The 24,324-nt window shown below is 55.5% G+C and overlaps 1 protein-coding gene across 4 annotated transcripts in view; it reads right to left on the bottom strand.

The window, feature by feature from the left end:
* Window positions 1-3,073: 3,073 nt before the first annotated feature.
* Window positions 3,074-24,324, bottom strand: part of CDH22 (cadherin 22) — a 66,067-nt gene continuing 44,816 nt past the window's right edge. For all 4 annotated transcript variants that reach the window (XM_081196141.1, XM_081196144.1, XM_081196143.1 and 1 more), the window contains 4 exons: window positions 11,043-11,164; window positions 9,959-10,076; window positions 6,943-7,194; window positions 3,074-5,414 (listed from right to left, as the gene is read on the bottom strand). In XM_081196141.1, the coding sequence (XP_081052267.1) occupies window positions 4,882-5,414; window positions 6,943-7,194; window positions 9,959-10,076; window positions 11,043-11,164 (1,025 nt within the window). In that variant the 3' untranslated portion in view covers window positions 3,074-4,881. The remainder of the gene's footprint in view (window positions 5,415-6,942; window positions 7,195-9,958; window positions 10,077-11,042; window positions 11,165-24,324) is intronic.

Here is a 24,324-nt window from a genome sequence, read left to right as displayed (position 1 = left end):
GTGGGACGACCCCTCAGGTTACCTAGAGCAGATTCCAATCCAGCTTACAGTCGACACAGAAACAGCCTTGCTTGCCCTGCGGGGAAAATCCTCTGGTACTTCTCAGTGGCCTTCAGTTCCACCAACTGAGCATGGAGGGAGTGGAATCTGGGGCCTGCGGCTCCTGTTCTTCCTGCAGGGACACTTTCCTGGAGAGGGCTACCAGCGGCTACCACAGTCAGAGGCACCAGTGCTTCTGGACACTGATGGCTGGCAACCACAGGAGAGGAGAGAACTCTTGGGCTCGGATCCTGCTTGCAAGTTCCCTACAGGCACCTGGTTGGCCACTGGGAGAACAGGATTCTGGACTAGATGGGCTGTTGGCTTGATCCATCAGGCTCCTCTTTTATCTTTCAGAAGCTGGTGCTGAGGACCTCCCGCTCAGTGCCTTGGCTCCTAAGCTCATGGTGGCCCCAGGAGCTTTGCTCTGCCTCTCAGGCTGTTTAGTATCTGCAGGAAGCCGCTGGGAAAAGGTTGTATGGAGATTTGGAGCCATCAATACGGAGATGACAAGCGGGAGAGCCTCTCTCTTCCATCACAGTCAGGGCGGTGGCTGGACCGATGCCTTGAGGTGGAAACAGGCTGAATGTGGCCAAACACAATGAAGCTCAATCCCCACCAGGCGAGGGGTTGAGGGGGGGGAGGGAGGGAGCAGCACCCCCATTTGAAAGGCAGGCTTGTCACTTGGAGTCTGGCTTGTCCTTGGCGCCCTGACGGCTACAGTCAGATGTGCTTTTGCTCAGGCCAGGCTGGTGCGCCAGCTCTCTCTGTTCCCGGAGAAGGCAGATCTGCCAATCGTGACAGAGGCCTCGGATGCATCGCATGTGGGCTCCCGCCTTTGGAAAATGCCAAGAAACCTCCGCAGCTGCCATATTGCTCAGCTGGACCTGCCTCTCCAGAAGATGCTCTTGCCCCAGTTCCCAGCTTGCCCTCTCCCAGTTCAAAGCACTGGTGAAAGAGACCTTCAAAGGTCCGTTCAGTTTGGGACCAGGATATCAGAGTGAACCCTCCCCTGATCTCCTACCCGAGCTAAAGGGACCCCATGCCCCCCATGAGCAACCCTGGTGGTTTTTTTTGGGGGGGGGGCTTTTCCTTGACTGCAAGAGGCTCCGCCCCTCCCTCCCGAGGGAGGCAGCCCAGTGCTTCCATCGCTCCAAACACTGCATTGGCAAAGCCTCCCTTCTGGGCAAAGCCGCTTGGCGGAGTGTATTAAATGTGTTGGAAGCTGCTCTAAGTGTCCAACTGGGTGTTTTTAATTATTGTTTTAATCTCTGCCGTTTTCAAGTTTGTGTCGTTTTAATGCAGCTGCATTGTTTTAATTGACTGTCACCAGTCACCTGGAAGTCTTCTGGTGAAAGGCAGGATTAACGTGTGGCCAAGCCATTTATCTATGCTGCTTAATTACCCGCACCCATGAGTGCTCCCCACCCGCACCCATGGGGACGTGGGTGGTGCTGTGGGCTAAACCACAGAGCCTAGGACTTGCTGATCAGAAGGTCGGCGGTTCGAATCCCCATGATGGGGTGAGCTCCCGTTGCTCGGTCCCTGCTCCTGCCAACCTAGCAGTTCAAAAGCACAAAGTGCGAGTAGATAAATAGGTACCACTCCAGCGGGAAGGTAAACGGCATTTCTGTGCGCTGCTCTGGTTCACCAGAAGCGGCTTAGTCATGCTGGCCACATGACCCAGAAGCTGTACGCCGGCTACCTCGGCCAATAAAGTGAGATCAGTGCCACAACCTCAGAGTCGGTCACGACTGGACCTAATGGTCAGGGGTCCCTTTACCTTTACCTATGGGTGCTCCAAAGGCTGGCAATTCTTAGTCCAGAGACCAGCCGCCCCCATGAGTGACACTTGGCTGCCCAGGAAGACTGCCTAACTTGGCTGTGGGCATGAGAGGGGAGAGGAAAGCCATGACCCCCCCCCCCCGTCTGCACCTGCCCAGGAACACTTAAAAGAGGGTTTCTGGAAGCTGGGGGCACGCAGCGGAAGAGGGCACACCCCACATGGGGCTCTCATCCTCTCCCTCCGGGCCTCCTTCCAGCATCTCTGCCCATCTGAGTCCACTTTCCCCTCCCAAGAAACTACCAAGGAATGTAGCAGTCCTCTTGGGACGCCTTGCCAGGATCCTTCCCTGCAAGCAGCCGTTGGGGGGACGGAAAGGAGCTGGATTTGGGGCTGGCTCAGAGGCTCAAGCGCAGACCTTAAACTAGTGGCAGATTAAAAGGGTTCTTGTGGGAGACGCCAGAGATTCCACTTGGCTGAGACATCCCTCCTCCTCCTCCTCCTCCTCCTCCTTCCGCAGACCAGCCAGGAGTCTCGCCCGACCCCCAGCCCCCTCAATTCATGGGAATTGCAAAGTACAGTGTCATGAATTACAAATTACGAATTGTGAATTATAAATTAAACGCATGACAAAAATATGTGGGTCGTGAAGAATTCAACACCTCCGAGGGCCACGTGACAATTCAAAGCGGCAGGAAGGGCTGCAAGAAGATCTGATCTGGACCCCTTTTAGGAGACGGAGAGCCATTACTCTTTTGAGGGAAGGGGATTCTGAACGCCTGCCTGGAGCCAGCGGACCAGACCCACTTCTGTGGGGTCACCCCTGTGCAGCAACGGAAAGGGGCTCCGGTCCCTGCCAGGCTTCTGGCTGAGCTGCAAAGGCTTTCCTAAAATCATAAAATTGTAGAGATGGAGGGAGTCCCCGGGGTCATCTAGTCCAGCCCCCTGCAATGCAGGAATCTCAGCTCAAGAATCCCTGGCAGGCGGCCATCTGACCTCTGTCTGAAAACCTCCAATGAAGCAAAATCCCCGCAGGACGGACACACAGGCCAGGCCCCTTCTGGGGAGCTCGCTGCCCACCAGTCCCAGGCCCAGCAGCTGCAAAGGGCAGCAGGAGGTTTTCCACCCCACCTCACCCCCACGGAGCAAGACAGGCACTGGGGGCTCCTCTCCTTGTCTGTCTGTCACATACAGGGTGGGTGCCTGCCCCCCTCCCTTACCAAAGGAAAGCAGCACAAAGGACTCCAGGAAGACGACAAGGAGATCATTTATTTCCGGGTCCCAGAAAGACCAAAGTGTGAAAATACCAAAGGTGAGCAACTTGGCTGGCTCAGAACTCAAAGCACAGCTGCCCCCCCCCCCGTGCTCCATGGGCCTGCCAGCTCCTCCTGTGGGGGGGCATCCTTTGGGGGGCACCCCTATTTACAGGTGGGAAGAGGCAGGAGTGGAGGGGTGTCACCAGGACAGCAGCTCTGGGCAGGTGGGTGGGAGGGCAGGCAGTGGGGGGGGGGGAGCGCCAGATACATACCCTGTTTGGCCTGTGGCCTGAGAGGCCGGCTGCCCCCAGGGAACAGGGAGGGGAGGCGTTCCTGAGGAGGAGAGGGAGGGGAGCAAAGAGCCGCTGTCCCTGCATCTGGCCCCCACCCTTTGGACAAGGACCACGGGGGGGGGGACACTGCCATCTGCCCAGTTGCCTCTCTAGAACCAGAGGGGAAGTCACAGTGAAGGCCAGGCTGGCATGGGGAGGCCCATCCCACCCCCCCTCCCACTACCGGAACAGCCCAGGGAGACTGGGGAAAATCCTGAGAACCAGCGACTCGGCTTGGTCCGAGCCGTAAAGTCAGGCAGGCCTGCAAAGGGGGGCAGGAGGGGGGGAACTGGCCAGGAACAGGGAGCTTGGGGGTCACAGCAGGTGCCAGGGGAAAGGGGAGTCATGAAGGCTGCCCCACTCCCGGCCCCCCAACACACCCTTCAGGCCTGCATCTTGGCCCCAAGTCCCAATGGGCCCTTGCTGGTCTCTCACCCCAAAGGCCAGGCATTTTGTAGGGAGAAGTGAGACTGGCAATGAGGCTGTGGGGCAACCATTTGCCCCAAGAGAGCGGCCTCCCTCAGACCCATGGCAGGGAGGGGGGGGAGTCTCAGGCAACCAGCTTCTGCCAATGGCGCACAACTTTTGCAAGAGGGAAACGGGCAGGTGGAGCCAGAAGGGGACGGTTGGTGGGGGGAGACCCTGCGGAGCAGTGATGCACCTGCTGGAGGGGAGGGGTGTCACACTGCAAGCACCTGGGGAGGACAAGGTGGGGGTGTCTTTGCCGGGGGGGGGGCGGTGTCTGGGGCTGCGTGTGGGAGAGGAGCGCTCTGCTGTGGAGAATTAGAAGACCCTGAGGATTGGTCCCCAAGAGGGGTGGAAGGTTCAAATCCAAAATGCAATAGGGAACGCTGCCAAAGGAGGGAATCAAAATGGTCCCCCCTCCCACTGGAAAAGCGCTGTGCCCCCTCCCCTCCCTGGAACCCACAACCAAAGGCCTCCCCTTCCCCAAGGATGAGGCCAGAGAGGAAGGTCCGGGGGAAAGTCCTGGAGAGGGAGACCCGGGAAGGAGAGCCAGCCAGCGGGAGAAGGAGCAGCAGGCTCCTCTTGGCAGAGACTCCGCTTAGCAAATCAAAGCTTGTCAAACGTTGGAATCAAGTGACAAAATCAATTTCAACAACAAAAGGCTCCCCTCCCTCCCAGGCAGGCCGCCCCCTCCCCTGCGCAGATCCATTTAAATGATAATTTGCCAGGGGAGAAGTCCTGGCTGGCAGAGATGCAGTCTTCAAGGGGCGTGGAGAGTTTCACTGGAAGAGGCTGCGAGGGGGCAAGCAGTGGGGCGTCCCTGGCCCCCTGCCCTGGCCCTCCCTCACCCCAAGGCCCTCCCCTTGCAGGCAGGCCAGGGCACTTGGGGGGTTCTTCTGTGTGGCTGGACCTGGCTGCATCCACACGGTGCCCCCCCCCGGAAGCCACTGCCAGCCTGGCTCTCTCTCCTCCGCTGTGGGTGGGGTGTCTTTTTGGTTTGGTGGGCCTAGGACTCTGCGCCGCCGCCACCGCCGTCCTCCTCCCCTCCCCGGCGCCCGGCGTAGAGGGCCGCCAGCTGCCGGAAGCGTGGCCCCCAGCTGCCCAGGTAGGAGAAGTCCTGCTCGGAGCCCGTGGAGCGGGAGGCGATGGAGCTGAGGGAGGCGGGAGGGGAGTCGGCCCCCTCAAAGGCGTAGGTCTGGAAGGAGTCGTAGGGGGGCACAGAAGGGTCCTCGTCCGCCTGCCCCACCTTCCTGCTGATGTAGTCCCTGAAGACGGAGAAGTCCAAGTCGGGCGCCGGGCGCCACTGCGGCAGCGAGTGCAGCTCCGAGGGCAGGACGGGGGGGCCCTCGCCCCCGCCCCCCTTGGTCTCCGCAAAGTCGTAGAGGCTGCGCAGGGCAGACATGTCGTAGGCCTCCGTGTCCTGCTCCCCGCCCCCCTCGTCGTTGTACTTGATGACGTTGTCGCGCATGTCCTCGTCCTCCTCGGAAGAGAGGTGGCCCTTCTGGTGCCGCTTCAGAGTCAGGATCAGGAGGACCAGCACTGGGGGGGGGGAGAGGGGTGGTCAAGGTTGGAAGAGGGGGTGGGAGAGAGCAGGGGACCCCCCGGGACAAGAGCCAAGGGCTCCTTCCAAGCACCTCCTACCCAAAGGGGTCTCCCTTTCCTTACAAAGGAAAACCCACCTCCTCTGGCCCCATGGAGCCTTCAATGTGGGGTTCCTCAAAGTCTATATTATCCCTCGTGCTGTTTAACATCTACATGAAACCTCTGAGTGGGATTATCCGGAGGTTTGGAGTATGTTGCCAGCAGTACAGTGGTGCCTCGCAAGACGAAAAGAATCCGTTCTGTGATTCTCTTCGTCTAGCGGTTTTTTCGTCTTGCGAAGCAAGCCCATTGAAGGATTAGCGCTATTAGTGCTATTAGCGGCTTTTAGCGGCTTTTAGTGGCTTATCTGTTGATTGGATCAGCTGATAAGCGGCTTAGCGGCTTAGAAAAAGGGGGGGGAGGGAAAAAACCCAGCAGGAACTCGCAAGACATTGTCGCCTTGCGAAGCAAGCCCATAGGAAATTCGTTTTGCGAAGCACCTCCAAAATGGAAAACTCTTTCGTCTAGCGAGTTTTCCGTCTTGCGAGGCATTCGTCTTGCGGGGCACCACTGTATGCAGATGACTCTCAGCTCTCTTTCTCCCTGACATCTGCAGGTGAGGCAGTGGGAGTTCTGGACCAGTGTCTTGCCTCGGTCATGGACAGGATGAGAGCCAACAAACTGAAGCTCAACCCAGATAAGACGGAGACCCTGTTAGTGGGGGATTCCCAAGACCAGATGGGTGGGAGGGCACCTGCTCTTGATGGGGTTCCCCTTCCTCTGAAGAAGGAGGTCCTTCTGGATCCACTACTGTCGCTTGAGGCTCAGGTGGCCCCAGAGGACCTTCCTTCAGCTTCGCCTGGTTTCCCAGCTGAGCCCCTACAGGGGGAGTCTTAACTTCTGCTGCCTCTGCTCTGGGAACCTCAAGGATGGATTACTGCAACTTGTTATACATAGAGCTGCCCCTGAAGACCGTTCAGAAACTTCAGCTGGTGCAGAATTCGGCAGCCAGGTTGCTCACCGGAGCAAGACGGTTTGAGTGTATGACACCGATCCTGATCTTACTGCACTGGCTACCAATTAGTTCCCAGGCCCAATTCAAAGTGCTGATTTTAACAGCTCAGGGGCCCAATACCCCAGGACAGCCTCTTTCCACATGAACCTACCCGGACACTGAGATCCTCCTCTGATGTCTGCCTTCGTGTGCCTCTTCCTCAAGCTGTGGAGGGTGGCAACACGAGAGCGGGACCTTTTCTGCAGTGCTTCCCTGCTTGTGGCCCCTTCCTTCCATATCTTTAGCTGCCAGGAGAAAGGTTTCCCTTGCACCCGGCCTTTGGTTGACGAACAGCCTCTGTCCTTTCAAGTGTTGATGGGAGGGACTTCCTTGGTTTCCTTTCCTTTCCTTATGTATTTGTGTTCTTGGAGGAGTGGCCCTCCCCCCCCCCCGAGGGGCAGGAAGGGGGCTCCGTGGGGCACAGAGACTCACCGATGAGGATGAGGACACAGACCAGCAGGGCAATGAGGGCTCCGGGGCTGAGCGAGGCGGAGACCACGTAGGCAGTGGTGTTGCAGGACTGGATGGCGCCGGAGCTGTCGCAGCCGCAGATGCGGATGGTGAGGGTCCCGGTGCTGCTGAGGGTGGGGGGCCCGCTGTCCACCACCAGGATGGGCAGCAGGAAGAGGTCCTGCTCCTGCCGGTTGAAGCCCAGGCGCTGGGTGTGCACGGCGGCCGTGTTGTCTGTGGGGAGGCAGAAGGGGCATCGTGCATGGCAGGGGGTCAGACTGGATGGCCCTTGGGGGTCCCTCCCAACCCTACAGTTCCGCCATTCTAATCCGAGGAATGACACAAAACAAATGAAATACTGTGAAAATCCCTGAAACAAGAAGTAATCAACAAGGAAAATATTCTTATACTAATAAACTAAATAATAAAAATCAAAAAGTTTAAGGAAAAAATTAGAAAAACCTAGAATTGTACAAAGCCTTAATCGGATGCCAGCTACAAACCTCATTTCACTGAACTATTCAGTTTCCTCAGAAGAAACTAGAAAAATCATAAACCTTAAATGACCAAAATTCAAATTTCTAGTCGATTACTTCTCGTTTCAGGGATTTTCATGGTATTTCATTTGTTTTGTGTAATTTCTCTGTTCCGTGACTGTCTTTTTCCTACTGATTCTAATCCAAGGAGGCAGAGGGTCATGGGATGGGCGGAGAGCGGCAGGCATCCCCTTCCCCAGGCAGCCCCCCCACACACACACCTGAGGGCCGTCAGGTGCTCTTTGCAGCTGGTGCAGCAGGATTCGTCCTCGGGGCCAGCCCAGCCAGAGTCAGTTCTCTCCCCCCCCCGCCCTCCTTGCAGGCACAGACTCCGCAGATCCTCTCCCGCCTTCCTCTCTTCACTGTCAGGGTCCCCAGGAAGCTGCCAGCTCCTCCTGCCCCCCCCCAAAAAAACCTTGCTTCTAACGAGATCTTTAGAGAGTTCCTGCATCTGCTCCTTTTGCCTGCAGTCAGGAGCCGTCCGGTGTCGCTCCCAATTAGCCACCAGCCAGCCAAGAAACACACACAGAGAGAGAGAGTATCTTCCAGAGCCAAAAGCAGCCCGGCAGGAGACAAACCTTCTTCTCCCATTGCAAAAGTGGGAGGGTGGGGTCTGCGCTTCTGGGATGTGCCCCCACCCCAATCTGTCCTGCCTCATCTCTGCCTTGTGTGTTTTGGGGAATGTCTAGAGAGGGACTTCTGGGGGCCCCATCTCCCCCACCTGCACCCTGTGCTTGTTCCATGCAGCCCAGCAAAGCCTGCCTGCGTTGGGAGGGGGGTCATAGAATGCTAGAGTTGGAAGGGACCCTTAAGAGTCATCTAGTCTAACCCCTGAAACACAAGGATCTCAGTTCCGGCATCCAAGCCGTCCAACCTCTTCTTAAAAACCTCCCAGGAAGGAGAGCCCATCTCCTTCCATCCCACAAACAGCTCTTCCTGTCAGAAAGGTCTTCCTGATGTTGTGTCGGAATCTCCTTCCTTGTAACTTGCAGCCACGGGTTCGAATCCCGCCAAACAAGCTGGTGGGGTGTGTGTCCCCCACAGGACACCCCATGGGATGCTAGCTGCCATTCAAACTCCCCAGGGAAAGGCCCAATGGCGCTGGTGGGGGGGGGGGAGATTGGAGGGTCAAAGCCCCAGACATGGGGGACCCAACGGACCCACAGTCTGCCCCTAAGGTGGAGCAGAGAGCGGCAGCTGGGCCACCCTTGCAGGCCAGCCCAGGACCAGGCAGCCGGTCAGCTGTGGGAGGGGGACATGTGCAGGCCCTGCGAGCCACCTGCACAACAGGCAGAAATTCACCAGGGAGTGCAGGACTCAAAAAAGCTTCCTTGGTCAGATTTCTGCCTGCGCAGATCCCAGAAGCCCAGCTGGAAACATGAGGAACTCTTTGGATGCTGAGAAAGTGAATGCAAATTTTATATCGTTTCAGTATTTTTAACTTTTTGTATCTTTTAAACGATTGCTGTGCATTCTTTCTGGGTTTTATAATTTTCTAAACCGCCTTGGGGGTTTTTCCCCTCCACAATCGAGCGGCATATAAATCTTAAGAAATAAATAAATGAATATGAAAGAAATCCTCCTTGTCAGCGGCTGCTTCTTCTTCTTACAGTTGTGCCTGTTCCTGTTTTCTTGCTCTCTGTGGGGAGATTTTGCTGACGGGGTGCACAGAACTCTCTGGGCTAAAGAAATGCAGCCCCTGCAGCCACAGAGGGAGGCGGAGGCCCCTGGAAGCTCACAAGCCCAGAAGGAGAGCAGTTGTCCCCCCTGCCCCACTTTGGTGGGCATTTCAGTCCATACCCAGATGCACCCCAGTGGAGCTTAGATTCACAGAATCGCAGAGCTGGCAGGGACCCCCGAAGGTCATCCAGCCCAACCCCATGTAAGGCAGGAATGCTTGCAGGCATGGCAGGAGAAGAGCAGCTTCCTTGCCCCTCTCAGGAACCAGGACGCCCTCCTTTCCCCCAGCCACCCCCTTCTGCCAGCCTGACCCCAGGGAGCCCCCTCAAGCCAGGCAGGGAGGGCTGTGCGGAGCTTTGCGCCCGAGGTCTCTTCCTGCCGCCGCCGAGGATGTAAAAGGGGGAGATTTAAGTGAGCGCTTTGTGTCTCCATCTGGGCTGGCATCCATCAGTGTCTTGTCTTGGCTCCAGCAGCAATATTTATAAATCACATCTCAAAACTGGCTACAAATTTGTACAAAGAAACAGATGGGCGGTTGGCGGCCGTTTGTCACCGCCGATATTTATACCGTGCCCAGGAGAGAGCAGAGGGGAGGCGGGCAGGGCAGAGGGGGGCATGGGGGGCACTCGCCAAGGGTGGGGCAGGAGCTGGCATGCGTGTATGAGTGGGGCAGGGCTGCCAGCCTTGGGTGTGGGAGAGCAGGCGGAAGGGCTACCTGTGTGTGGGCAAGGTGGGGGGCTGGACTAGATGACCTGGGGGTCCCTCCCTGCTCCCTGGCTTACCCTCGATATCCAGCAGGGAGAAGTGGTGGCTGGAGGAGGCCTCGGGGGCCAGAGTGAAGTAGAAGCGGTGGCCGCTCTGGGGCTCATCCCGGTCCACGACGCTGATGGTCTGGATCAGCTGCAGGGAGGGAGGGCAGCGCTCAGAGGAGCAGCTCAAAACAACATGCCCAACACGGGGCGCCAACGGATTGGCTCAGCACCAATGGATTCTCAGTGCCCCCCCCCACAAATAGATTGATCCTGATACGTTGGAAAGACACAGATATGCCCCCCCTTTGATCAATGGATACAAAAACTCTTACAGCCCATTCTTCCAGATAACGGCTATCCACAGACGTCTTTAAGGCGTTTCAAATGTATTTGTCAAAACCATCGTGAATCAACCTATACTAAGTTTATATTTCAGCTTTGCAACCTTAATTATATTTATTGCTCTTATGTATTCTCTTTCTCCCTTTTCTTTTCTTTTAAAAACTTACTTTAATCTGTCGTAATAATCTCAGTAAAATATATGTATTCTAGAAGAGCCCCTCTTGGGGGCAGGTGGGGCCACAGGTGCCTCTCAGGGGCAGACAGAGACTGCAGCTCCCAAAAGTGTCCCCCCCCAGCATGGCAGGACAGGAAGGGCGGCCTCCCCCCCCTCCCCAGCGGAGGTGATGGCCTCACCCAGATTGACTTCCCTGATTGACAGCCGCTGAGCCACCCCAGCAGCTTGGGGAGCAGGGATCTGGGGGGGGGGGGAGGAGAGACAGAAAGGGGAGAGAAAAGCCCCCACCCCAAATGCTCCTGCTGGACCACAGCTCCCCACAACGAGTGGTCAGGGCTGTCGTACGCCACATAAGACACCCCCCAGCCCCTCCCTAGGCAAAAGCAAGCAGGTGAGAGGGGAGGGGAGTTTCCAGGGTTTGGGGGGACCTTTCTGCCCAGCAAGGCTGTCCCTGCCCCATATGGATCCCCCCCCGCCCCTGCCTGAAGTCTCCCTGCAGGAGACGTGGAGGTGAAGCTGCCAAGTCCAGGGCCTGCCTTGTGGGCTCAGAGCCCCTCACCTGGCTGCCCCCCCCCGGCTGCCCTCCCTTCTCCTCACCTGCCCAGGCTTGGCGTCCTCGCAGACGGCCGCCTCGTAAGGCGTGGCGAGTTCGGGAGGATTGTCGTTCACGTCCAGGATGCGGATGCGAAGGGTCTTCCTGGACACCTGAGCGTGATTGTCTGGAACACAGAAAAGGGCAGAGGGGACTGAGAGCCGCCTCCCAAGGTCCGGGGGGGGGGCATCTCTCGGAAGAGGGACCAACTGGCTTTCTCCTGCTCCAGAACTAATGGAGGAGATTCCAGCTGCACCTCAGGGAGAACTTTCTGAGGCCAAGGGGAACAGTCTCCCTCGGAAGGTGGCAGACTCGCCTTCCCTGGAGGTTTAGAAGCAGAGGTTGGACGGCAATCTGTCAAGGATGCTTTAGCTGAGATTCCTGCATTGCAGGGGGTTGGACTAGATGACAACAAGAATCACTAAAAAACAAGAATCACTAAAAACAAGAAAGAACCAATCATTAAGACTATATAAATCCCAATGACACCCCCCCAGGACAGTTTCCCACAGGCAAGCCTAGAATTGCAGGGTGAGTTTTCGGAGCCAAGTGGCTTCCAGACAGAAACTTCCTGGCTTTTCCTTCCTGATCTTCTCAACAGAGGCATGAAGAAACCTACACAGTGGTACCTCGGTTTTCGAATGCCTCCGTAGTCGAATGTTTCGGAACTCGAACGCCAAATACCCAGAAGTCAATGCCTCGGTTTTCAAACTTGCCTCAGAAATTGGAACAGGAAATGCGGCTTCCGTTTTGAGGCTTCCGCTTTCAGTTTTGTGTTTCTGAATGTTTCAGAACTCGAATGGACTTCTGGAACGGATTACGTTAAAAAACCAAGGTACCACCTTACCAGTTTGTGTCCTCTACAATTGAATCTGATGGACATCAAAGTGACCTCAGGTGGCTGCATCATTCCTGCCCACTGGAGGCAGAATCTAGACTGTACAGTTTTCTGATGGGATAATACACGGGGTGGCCTCACTCGCCCACCCCCCAGGGCCACCCCCCATCACCTCTACAATTCCATGGTTTTACCACATGCCAGGGAGCTCGGGGGGGGCTGTTGGCACCCCAAGAGCATCTCCCAGCCAAAGGTGGAACCAGGCCCCTCCAGCCCTAGGGAGAGCTCCCCTGACCCCCCTCCATAGCCAAAGTCTCTCTGATGCAGCCGCCTGGGAGGACGGAGGACGGAGGCCATGGGGAAGGAGCAGAGCCTGACCCACGGCAAATGGAGTGGCCCCGAACCACAGGAAGCCCTGAAGAAATGCAGGCCAGCCCCAAGCTCCTTGCCCACCTCCAGGTAAGTCCCTGCCAGCCCCACCTGTTGCAAAGACACCCCCTCTTCAGCCCACCCCACGGCTGCCTCTCCCCCTTGCCAGACTGCTGTGAGCCTGGACACAGTGTCCGACCCTGCTTGTAGGGTGGGAGCAATGCGGACGATGCCCCTGCCTCCAGGCACAGACACCCACCCCACCTCTGACTCCCGGAGCTGGTGCCCTTTGCCAAGAAGCATCGCTCCGGCCAGGGCTGGCAGCAAGCCCAGCTGGCGGGCACCATGCCAGTCTCCCTCCTCCGTGGCAGAGAGCGTCTGCTGGAGAGAGGCGGGCAAGGAGGGGCATCTCTCCCTGCTCAGCTCTGCCAATGCCCAAGAGAGACCATCACCTCCACCTCAAGGCATCTTGCTGAGAGAGGGCATGCGGGCACCTCCAGGGTGAGGAAGCCTTGCCCATTGACTGCCCTGCCCCACTCTCATATCACCACAAATCCAGGAAATCGAGGCTAAAAGCAGCTTTAGTCAGCCTCTGAGCATGCCATGAAGGCCAGTCGCTGGGGAAGGGGCTGGCCTCGCACCCCATCCTGCCCACGGGGCACCCGGCTGGCTGCTGGGAGGGGCAGGATGTGCTGATCCACCAGCAGCCATTTCTGAGAGCCCTTTGCACCAGGAAGAGCGGCCGGCATTCTGGAATGCAGCCGTGAGCAGGAAGTGCAGCCCCAGCAGCAGCCTAGCCAGGGAGGGGGCTCTGCCAATCCCGGACTCCTTGGCAATGCCACCCGCAGGCTGGCCAGCTAGCCTGGCTCTGCCTTGCTGGCCTCCAACATCTGCCTCTTTGCTGATAAGTTTGCACGGAACCGCCGTTGCCCAAAGGCCTGGGGGACGGGGGCAAAGGGGCATCACGCCAGCCAGAGCCGGCCTTCAAAGACCCCCCTCTTCTGGCTCGTTCTGCCGCGGCTGCCACTTTGCTGATTAGAGGGGAGGGTCCCGGCGGAGGGGCCAGCGCCATCCATCAAGCGCCTGGCACCTGCCCTGCTCCACTGAAAGGAGTGGGAGAGATGGAGCTGCAGGGCTGGGCTGGGCAGGGGCCGGATCCGGGCAGAGGAAATGGGCAGGTTGGCACAGGAGTGGGGCTGCTGGATCTGGGAAGGAGGGGCAGGGGCTGCCCATTGCCCCCTAACTCCCTCCCTCTTCTTGGCCACTGCTCAGATTTCTTTAAGAAGCCTTTTCTTACAAGGCAGCTCAGAAAAAACACGTAGGAGGCAGCACAAATTTAAGCCAACAGAAGTAAGCGTAGCTCACAAGAAATCTCAGAAAATCATCCAAAAAGCGGGTGGCTTCTCCTGGGCTGGTGGCTCTGGGAGAGAGATTGCCTGGCCGCCCGCCAGGGACTCCTGAGCCGCCATCCCTGCCTGATGGGGAGCGTTAGGGAAGGAAAATAAAACTCCCCCCATCGCAATGCCCTTTTACCAATCTCTGAGGCGACCATGTTTGGAGGACTGCGCACAGTTCTGGCTGCCTGGCCTCAAAAAGGATATTGTATTTATTTATTTTGGTCAATAACCAGCTGATCAAGGATATCGTGTACCCAGAAAAGGGCCACCCAAATTATCACGGGGAGGAGCACATCCCTTGTGCGGAAACTCTGGTAGAAGATGGCAGAACCAGAGGTGTGTGAAATTATGCAAGGCTGGCAGGGGAAAGTTTGCCTCCTGCTCACATCACTCCGGAAGTCCATGCGGCCGTCAGATGAAGCATCGGGATGGACAAGATATAGCACTTTGTCATACACTGCCATTAAACTCTGGAACTCCTTGCCACAAGACAGAGGGATGGTCACCAACTGGACCTTTCTAGAGAGGAAGACGGGACCCTGTTTCTGCTCTGCTCTCGTGCCTCTCAGGGCCAGTTGCTGCAGACGACAAGCAGGGAGAGATGCGGCCCTGGGCTCTGCTCCCTCCCACATTTGGACTTTGCTTTGGAGCATCCAGTGGGCAGCATGCAGGACTCCAGGAGCCCCGGGTCTGATCCTGCAAATGGGCCCTGCCTGGATTACGCAGGCTGCTGGTTTATTAATGGCTGGAGGGAAGCAGAGACCCAAAGGGCAGCCCAGGACGGAGGCTCTGCCTCTTGGTGCCCTTAGCATTTCCAAGCCTGGGTTGTGCCAGGGAATGGTCTGAAGAGGAGGACTGGGGGGGGGTGCATTCTATGGCAGACCAGAGAGTCGTCCCCTTGCCCACAGCATGTTCAGAAGCAGAAAGAGAAACAGAAGCTGAGGGAGGAGTTACCCAGTTAGGAGATAATGACAAGGCAGCTAGTTGAGACGTCTCTTGAGAGCATGGGGGGACCCCCCCCCAGCATGGACTTGGAGGTCCAAACATATCAGAGAGCAAAGGAGGCAGAGGGAGGGAGGAACTTCTCATTGGCGCCTAAAATGCTGCTGAAGTCGGAAGGAAGGCTGGAGTGGCCAAGCGCCCTCCGTGCGGAGAGCTGTGTATTTGTGCTTGATGCCGTAATAAAAGGACTATAAATATATCAGCTGCTCGTTAATTCTTATCTGTGAATTTACGAAAGGGAGGGGAGGACTCTCCATGTCTGACATGTTGGGACTGGGGGGTCCTGCCGGCAGTGGAACTCATAGGGGGTTCAGAGTGGGGGGGAGGCTCCAGAGATGCCGCCGAGAGCCTCTCTTCCTGCCCTGACTCGGATCTCCGCCATGTTCTGTTTCCACTACAAGCTTCTGGGTCTCGGTCTTTCAAACCCCCCCCCACTTGCCTTGTAGCTCCAAGTCAGACCCAAGGAGAGCCTCTCAGTCACCTTCACCTTAACTGTGCATTACCTTTCCACCGTTAAAACCACGCTCAAGGCGGCTCACAACATGAACACAGGTTCATAATTACAAACACAGCAAAAGTCGTCACAAACCATCAATAAAACGCGTCAAAAAGTCCACAACCAAATTGAACAATGGCCGTAAGATCTAAAAATAAAGATGTAGTAAAATAACAAAAAAATGCAAAAAATTAATAGCAGTAACAGCAACACCAGCCCTGCCCCCCCCAAAAAAAAACCCCATACCAAGACAGTGGTGCAAGAGTCTCCTTAGCAGCCTCAGGTTTTGTAGCTGGAGTTGGTCTGGGCTGCGGGAGTCAGGGGGCAATTTCCTGGCTGCCCTACTAGTGCGTCATGTTCTTAATAGGTTTTACGTTTTGCTCATCTTGGGGCTCAGGAGACAAAACGAGGGTTACAAATTAAGCAACTCAACCAGCCAATCAAGCCGCCTCCCTTTTCTTCCCACAGCCCTCAAAAATGCACATTTGCCTGCCAGAGGGAGACGACCAAGTTCCCAGGTGCCCACGCGGGTGGCACAGAAGGATCTCTGCCAGCTGGGGGCACAAGGGCCAACGGGGTTCAGGGGAAGCTTGGGACCCGGGTGGCACGGGGGTCAAAACCACTGAGCCTCTTGGGCTTGCCGATCGGAAGGTCGGCAGTTCAAATCCGCATGACAGAGTGAGCTCCCCTTGCTCTGTGCCGGATCCTGCCAACCTAGTAGTTCGAAAGCAGGCCAGTGCAAGTAGAGACATCTGACCCCATAGTCTCCTTTGACGGGATTCAGCCATCCTTTCCCAAAATTATTGAGAAATGATATATAACGAATTGAAAAAGGTGTTTAAAATAACCGTGGCTGAAAAATCAGAAGCTTTCTTTTTAGGTATTATAGGCCAGGAATTACCAACAGGGCAGAAGAAGTTATTCATGTATGCGACAGCAGCGGCCAGGGTTTTACTAGCCCCAAAATGGAAAGACGACAAGATACCAGTGAAAGAAGAATGGCAAGCCAAACTGATGGATTCTGCGGAAATGGCTAAACTTACGGGAAGACTCAGAGACAAGGACACTAGAGACTTTAAAAAAGAATGGGAACTGTTCATGCTGTATTTACAGAAATATTGTAAAGAAATGGACTCATTAGCAGGGTTTGAGTAAACACTTGCAACTAAGAAAACAAGAGTAAAGGTTAAGAAATAACAACATGGAAATTAATTAAATGCAAGATGTCATTTGAAGAAAATGTGGTACAAAAATGATGAGAAAATAAGAGCAGTAAATTTAAAGATGAAAAATAAGACAAAAATGAAGCAGAAGTAGCAAATAGTTAAAGAACCAGAAGGGAAAGTTGAGGGAAGTCACGGGGGGGGGGGGAAGTGTGTTTTATTTTTATTTTTTATATGGTAAATGTATTGAATAATAAATAGTAAAATTTAATAAAAAGTTATTAAAAAGAAAAAGACTGGACTCAACCGTCCAGGGGTCCTTTACCTTTTTAGCTCAGGGGAAGCAAGCGTCACCAAGAATGGAAAGGAGCTGAACTTCTCCTGTACATGAATGGAGGCCCCAAAATTCCCAGTGGATTAGACCCATCCAGTCCCCCAATGGCCAAGCAGACGGAGCCCCCAAGGGGCACAGCAACTTCCCCCTCCTCTCGCATCCCCCAGTGACCTGTCTCCTCGGATAGAATCACAGAACTGTAGAACTGGAAGGGACCCCAAGGGTCATCTAGTCCAACCCCCTGAAACACAGCGATTTCAGCTCAAGCATCCAAGAGAGATGGGCATTCAACCTCTTCTTAAAAACCTCCAAGGAAGGAGAGCCAACTGCTACCTTCCATCCCACGGAAGAACGGCTCTTACTGCCAGAAAGTTCTTCTGTATGTTTAGTCGGAATCTCCTTTCTTGAAGCCATGGGTTCGAGTCCTGCCCTCCAGAGCAGCAGAAAACAAGTTTGCTCCATCTTGTGAAGAGGACTAGAACCCAGGAGACCAGAGTTCAAATTCCCCCTTGGCCGTGCCGTTCCCTGGGTCCCTGCCTCTCAGCCTCCCTGGCAGGGTCCTTGTGGGGGTTGGAGGAGGAGGGGAGGGAAAGGATTGTCGAATATTTTAAGAACCAGTATTAACAAGGAAATAACCTAGCAGGTCTGGAGTAACTCCAGCAGAACAGAAGTTAACAGAATTTAACAGAATAGGCCATATATTAACAATTGCAAAGTTATTTACTAGAACTACTTCTCAAAAATTAGATACCGCTTCCCATAATGTCAAAATCAACATTGTGACATAATATAATAAAAATGTAGCTTTTCGGTTGACCACCAAGTCCAGTATGTACAAACTACAAGTCCTATATAGTCAGGGCCATAGTACATTCTTTACTAATTTCTTCATCTCTTTTGTATTTTTCTGTAGTTCTAGTAAATAACTTTGTGATTGTTACTATGCGGCCTATTACGTTTACGTGTGTTTTCAATTGGATTTGCATGATATAGGCATTCTGGTGGTTTATAACAGAATTTAACAGGCAAAGAACTTTGAAGATGAAGAATTTGGAACACGTGATTTAATAGAAAAATAAAGAAACCAGGAATAGGGTGGGAGGGAAGTCACCAGGTATTTAGTCGAGAGGAATATGAAAGTTGTGCAGCCAGAGGGGGGAGGGAAGGGGACGTGGGATGTATTCTTTGTCTTTTCTTTCTCTGTATTTGAAAAATGCAAATAAAAAATAAGAATAAAATAATAAGGAGATGAGGGGGGGGGTGCCATGCCTCCTAGCTTGAGCCCCCCCACCCCGTTCCTCCTCCAACAGCCTCTCTTACTCCCCTTCTCCTGAACGTCTTGGAGCCAAGCCATCCTAGCCCCTCCTGGGGGGGGCATCTCCCCGCTGCCTCTCCTCTGCCAGCTCCTGCCTTGCTGCCCCTGCCAGCCCCTCCGCTGGCACCTGTGGCAAGAGGCTGCTGGGAGGCGCAGGGCTGGGACTCCGAGGCCAAAGGGGCTCTGCAGTCGGCCCGGGGGGGGGGGGTTTCGCAAGGAGGGAGGGGGCAAGGTGGCTCCCCTCCCCCTCCCCGGAGGATCCATCATCTCCACCGGCCCCTCCCCCCCCAGCATCCCAACCCGGCTGACTGACATGCAAATTAGTTTAATTATTTCTTCTTCTAAAATAAATTATATTTTGCAGTGGCTGCAATATGTTGTGTCAGGCAAAATTACATTCAATATTTTTAAACTAATTGATGTCAGCCTTGAGAAAACGTGATTGACAGCAGCGAGGAAACGAGGCTCCGCTACCTAAATGCTTTCCTAAATTAAAATTAAACATGCCGGTTTTTTCACCGCATTTCCTCCAGGAGTCGGAATGCCATTAATCTGAAAGCGCCGTGGGGGGGGGGGAGGCAGGTGGGGAGGGGAGCTGGGGGGCACGGAGAAGCAGGATGGGACTCCCAGCCGGGGGGGGGGGGCTGCAGGCCTGACGGACTCATCCAGAAGGATCCGACCGCGTCAGCTGCCCATGAGGAGGGGCACCGGCAGAAGGGGATGTGCCAGGAAGCCAGGAAGTCCCTCTGTAGCCCATGAAAAGCGGGGAAGGAAGCAGAGGGAGGGAGGGAGGGACTCCCCACATCCAATGGGGCAGCAAGGGGAAGCTGGCAAGGCAGCCCCTCTCTGACAAGGAGAGGTGATCCATGGGGGATGCATTCTGGCACAGAATCCCACCCCACTCCCAGCAGGATCACAGAATTGCACAGTTGGTGGAACCCCCCAGCCCGGATTCCCTAGTCCAACTGCCTGCAATGCAGGAGTCGCAGCGAGAGCACCCCTGACCCACAGCCCCCCACCCTGTAGAAGGAGCACAAAAGGTAAAGCAAAGATCACCAGTGTGGAAGCAAAGATTCTTCAACATCAGCTTCGTTGGACTGGTCATGTTGTGCAGATGCCTGATGATCGTCTCCCAAAGCAACTACTCTGTTCTGAACTTAAAAATGGAAAGCGTAATGCTGGTGGTCAACAAAAGAGGTTGAAAGACTCTTTCAAGGCAAATCTTAAAAAATGTAGTATAAACACCAACAACTGGAAACACTGGCCTGCGAGTGCTCCAGTTGGAGAAGAGCCTTGATCAAAGGTGTCCTGGGCTTTGAAGACGCTCAAACTCAGGACGCAAGGGAGAAACGTGCTAAGAGGAAGGCACGCTTGGCAAATCCACACCGGGATCAGCTCCTGCCCAGAAACCAATGTCCCCACTGTGGAAGGATGTGTGGGTCCAGAATTGGCCTCCACAGTCACTTACGGACTCATTGTTAAAAGCATGTTCATGGAAGACAATCTTACTCTGCTACGAGGGATCTCCAAAGAAGGAGAAGAATCAGTGTATGAATCAAAGTCAAACAGATGATGAAAGTTGAGGATTAAGGAGAAAGCCGGGTTGGTTTAAAAGGAACCTCCCATATGAACAACAACAACATTTTTATTATTTCTACGCTGTCCATCTGACTGGGCTGCCCCAGCCATTCTGGGCGGCTTCCAGCAAAATATAAAACTCCACAAAACAGCAACCCTCAAAAACTTCCCTATACAGGGCTGCCCTCAGATGCCTTCCAAAAGCCACAGTGAGCCCTGGGGGTCCCTTCCAGCCCCATTATTCTATCATTCGACTGAGGTTTCTAAGCGGAGGTCGGATGACCATCTTCCAGGGATTCTTTAGCCGAGTTCCTTCATGCCCAGGGGTTGGACTAGATGACCCCTGGGGTCCCTCCCCACCCTACAACCCTCCGATTCCATGATCCTTCTAACCCCATTCGCCCTGCCACCAAAGTGACCAGTTGGACCGGCCTTGGTGCATCTGGATCCTGGCCCCCGCCTCTCCCTTGGCGCAGGTGAGTCTTTGCCGGGGAGGAATCTCCCTCGGAAAGAGGGGCTCCCCTCCCTCTGGCCCCCTCCCCTCCCCTTGCGCTGCCCCGGCTCAGCGGCAGGAGGGTAATTAAGGAGCGGTCCAGCTCCGTCTGCGATTACGGCCGTTCTCCGGCAGGAAGATTTATCATCTCAATTACCAGCAGTGGACACAGCAGTCAAGGGCCCATCATTTTACATGAGCGCCGGAGAAAACAGGGAGAGAATCCCTAATATTAGCCCAAGGAAGGTAAACAGCTTGTGCGGGAAATGAAGATTTATCTGCACAAACACTCCAAGAGGCTCTGGGGGCTCAACAGGCCCCTTCATGCCGCGCCCGGCCCTGCGCATCCCCGAGGAAATGCTCGCGGCTGCCCAAAGAGCACCGAGCCAGAGCAGAAGGCAAAGCGCGCCGGATCAGGCCAGGCATCCTGCTCTCACGGCGGCCAACCGGGTGCCCATCAGGGAGGCCAGCAACAGAATGACGGCACAAGAGTAAAACCTCAGTGCCTAGGACTTGCCAATCGTAAGGTCGGCGGTTCGAATCCCCGCGGCGGGGTGAGCTCCCGTCTTTCGGTCCCAGCTCCTGCCCACCTAGCAGTTTGAAAGCACCCCTAAGTGCAAGTAGATAAATAGGTACCACTTTTTAGCGGGAAGGTAAACGGCGTTTCCGTGTGCTGTGCTGGTGCAGGCTCGCCAGAGCAGCTTCGTCACGCTGGCCACGTGACCCGGAAGTGTCTTCGAATGGCACTGGCCCCCGGCCTCTTAAGTGAGATGGGCGCACAACCCTAGAGTCGGACACGACTGGCCCGTACGGGCAGGGGTACCTTTACCTTTACCTAATAGTAATAGTAATGGAATCTGTGAGAATGGTCAGGAACATACCAGGCAGTAAATCCTACTGAACTGCTTTGGATGGCAGCAAAAGGCTGCCCAGTCTTTACCCAGTTACCTGGGAGTAAGATCCATTGACTACAGTGGGACTCACTTTCGAGTAGACAGCGTCAGGCTCCACTTACAAGAAAGGAACAAAAACTCCAGGTGTTTCTGAGGACAGCTGGCTGCTGAAGCATTGCAATTAAAGAATTTAAAGCAGATTGGTGACCTTTTCCTTTGAAATTCTAGGAGGGGCTTTTTACACCAGCTTCACTGTCTCCTTCATTTGGTGCAGGGATTGTATTTTCAGTATAAACTGGACTCTGTTTTTGCACCGACACACACACTCCACTTTGATTGTTCTCAGAGACATGGAGGGGAGAAAACCGGGAAACGTGGACATTCTGGGATCAAATCATAGCTGTCAACTTTTCCCTTTTCTTGTGAGGAATCCTATTCGGAATAAGGGAATTTCCCTTTGAAAAAGGGAAACGTTGACAGCTATGGATCAAATCAGAAACCAGGACAGCTTCTGTAATTCTGGGACTGTCCCCGGAAAACCGGGACACTTGGAGGTTATGCAAGAGCAGCCCTTTCACATCCTGCAGTTTCCAGCCACTGGGATTCAGAAGCATTGGACTGGGGAGCCAGAGTGGGGCCATTGTGACTCGGGGCCATCGAGAGCCAAGCCAGCGCCAGAGATGGGGCAGCCGCTGACCAGCCGGCCATGACCCTCCCCACATGCAGAGGTTCAGCCTGGAAACCCAGGAGGGAGAGGAGCTCCTGGCCCCATTTGGAGGGGTCTCTGGGCACCCGAGAGGCAGGGGCCCCCAGGGCTGTGAAATGGGAGGAAGCAGGTTCCCTCCCCAGGGGGAGGAGGGCAAGAGGCACCCTTGGGCATCCAGCCCCACCCAGAAGCGCCGGGTGTGTGCGGGTGCAGAAAGTGTGAGCATCTATGGCGGGGGTTGGACTGGATGACCTTGGGGTGCCTCTGAACCCTACGATTCTGCGTGTCTGAATTGCACCAAAGTGGGGTTGAGACCCAAAGAGCGGCAAGCGTCCCACCAGCAGTAACGGGCAGGGGCTGGAATGAAGCTCCTGGGCAGTTATGAGAAGATATGCGTCATTCAGTGTCATCCTTCTCCCCCCCCCCCCGAAGCACCAAGAGGGAGGGAGGGGTCACGTTCCTGCTTAGGGCAAAAGCCCTTTGCAAGAGGAGGGGCAGTTGGGTCCTCGGGTGGGAAATGCTGACTGTTCCCCCACTGCTGTCTCTCTCTCTCTCTCTCTCTTTCTTTCCCTCCCTCTCTCTTTCTCCCTCTCCCCTCGCCCCCCCCCCACTTTGAAGGCCGCCCCTTTACAACTGCCCTTTCCAGCAAAGGATCCCGACATAAATGGCGCTTTAAATTCAATATCCGCCATTAATATTTCATGATTACAAAGCGCTCCGGATAATGTCTGGCAGGAGCGTCTGGACAGTTAAAATGGATGAGTCAGAACCTCCTGACGGAGGGAGAGGGGAGTCGGCGGGGAAGGCGCCCGCCCAGCGCTGGCACTAATGCGCCCTGACAGGCCCCTTCGCCCGCCGGGGGCTGCTGACTGGTCTGGAAATGGGAGCTGTTGCGGGGAGAGACGGCCCGTCTGATTCCTGTCGCCTTGTATTTGCGGGCGGAGAGAGGGATCCCCCCCCAGCCACGCAATGGGAGCCGGGGGGCAGCAGAGCCCTTCTGCACCGTGGCCTGTGGGGGAAGAAGCCCCTGCCTTCCCCTGCCAAGGGCAAGAGGATCATTGGGCTGTGGGGTCGGAAGGAACCCTAAGAGTCATCTAGTCCACCCCCTTCAATGCAGGAGAGGTGCATGTACCGCCAAGCCCTCCCCCCGGTGGCACTGCCCCCCACAGGCCCCCTTGCAAGCCAACTGGACCTACTGAACAGTTCTGAACCCCACATCCCTGCCACGGGGCTGGCTGTGAAGAACACAGTCCATTAGGGGCGCGGCAGAGACCGGGAATTCTGGAAACATTTCTACTCTGGAAGGTACATTCATACCTCAGGTTGAAGTCACTTCAGGTTCAGCCTTTTTGGGTCATGCTTTGACCGGAAGGGCGTTACTTCCGGGTTTCGCCGCTCACGCATGCGCAGGCGCTCAAAATGACATCACACGCATGTGCAGAAGCGGCAAATCATGACTCGCGCATGTGCAGACACGCGGGCGCGGGTTGTCTTCACTGCAGGATGTGAACGGGGCTCAGGAACGGATCCCGTTTGCATCCAGAGGTACCACTGTAATTGCAAGACCCCCAAACATGCAAGGGCCTAACTCTGGCCCAGACCGCAAAGACGGACATTTCCGATGAAGGGAGAGATCTTTACCGAGGCAGAGGAGAGGGCAGGCCAGGAAGAGGCCTTGAGCCACAGCAGCCGCTGCTCTCCAGAAGGGGGACAGGAATGGCGAGGGAGTGGGGCTGGCAGCAGCAGGCCCAGGACCCCATTGCAAGAGCATCCCCTGCCCCCTGGGAACTCCAAGAAGCCCTGAGAGGTCTCCTCTGTGCCTCTGTTGGATTGCCTTCTCAAGTCAGCCAGCTGCAAATGCTGCATTCTTATTCCGAAGAATAATTCAGTTTATACGCCGTCCTTTATCCAAAGATCCCAGGGCAGTTTGGAACGCCTCACGCCCAGCCTCTCCAGAGGGCCTTCCCAGAAGTGGCAGCTCCCTTGGACACTCGACTCCCAGCACTGTTGAGCTGGAAGGGTCCCCCAAAGGCCATCTAGTCCCACCCCTGCAATGCAGGAAATGCTCTTGCATCTTCTTCTGCAGCCCCTCTCTGCCATCCTCCTCCTCATTAGCATTCCCTCTCCCCCTCCAGACAGGTGCTGCTTCCTACCTGCACTTGCCACGCATATTTATTCCTATTTATTCGGCTAACTCCTTCCTCTCCCCTCCCTCCCACCCCAAGAGATTTCCTTTGGCAGAGCAGAGCCAGCCAGCCGCTCTGCCAGGAGAGGCAAGGGGGGCGAGGAGGAGGAGGAGGAAAGGAATCTGTCTCAGGGCCCTTCCCGAAATCCGCTTGCCCAGACCCCCGAGACCCAGCCGAGGGAGGCATCAAAGGCGGCGGCTGCTGGGAGCCAGCCTTTGTTTCCTGCCGTCCTTGTTTGAAGTTTGGGGAAGCAGCATTCAAGCTGTTGGGCTTCCTCTTTGGGGAGAGCGGCAGAGATGGAACAGAGCAGCCCCCCTCCCAAAAAATATATAGACAGCCAAGGAGGACCAGGGAGGAGGGGGCAGCAGGCAGGAGCGCAGGAGCCGAGGTCCTCACAGGACCCCCGCCAGAAGCAGCGCCCGCTGGTGGGGGTCGGTTGGGGGGCCTGGAGCCGAGCCGCTCACTCTCCCCCACCATCTGCTTGGTTCTGAACCCCGGCCTCCTCCCCAGCTACAGC

The sequence above is a fragment of the Podarcis bocagei genome, assembly GCF_964188305.1.
Source record: "Podarcis bocagei genome assembly, chromosome: 5".
NCBI classification, from domain to species: domain Eukaryota; kingdom Metazoa; phylum Chordata; class Lepidosauria; order Squamata; family Lacertidae; genus Podarcis; species Podarcis bocagei.
Note: the sequence above shows the minus strand (reverse complement) of the source record. Positions and strands in the feature narration are given on the sequence as shown.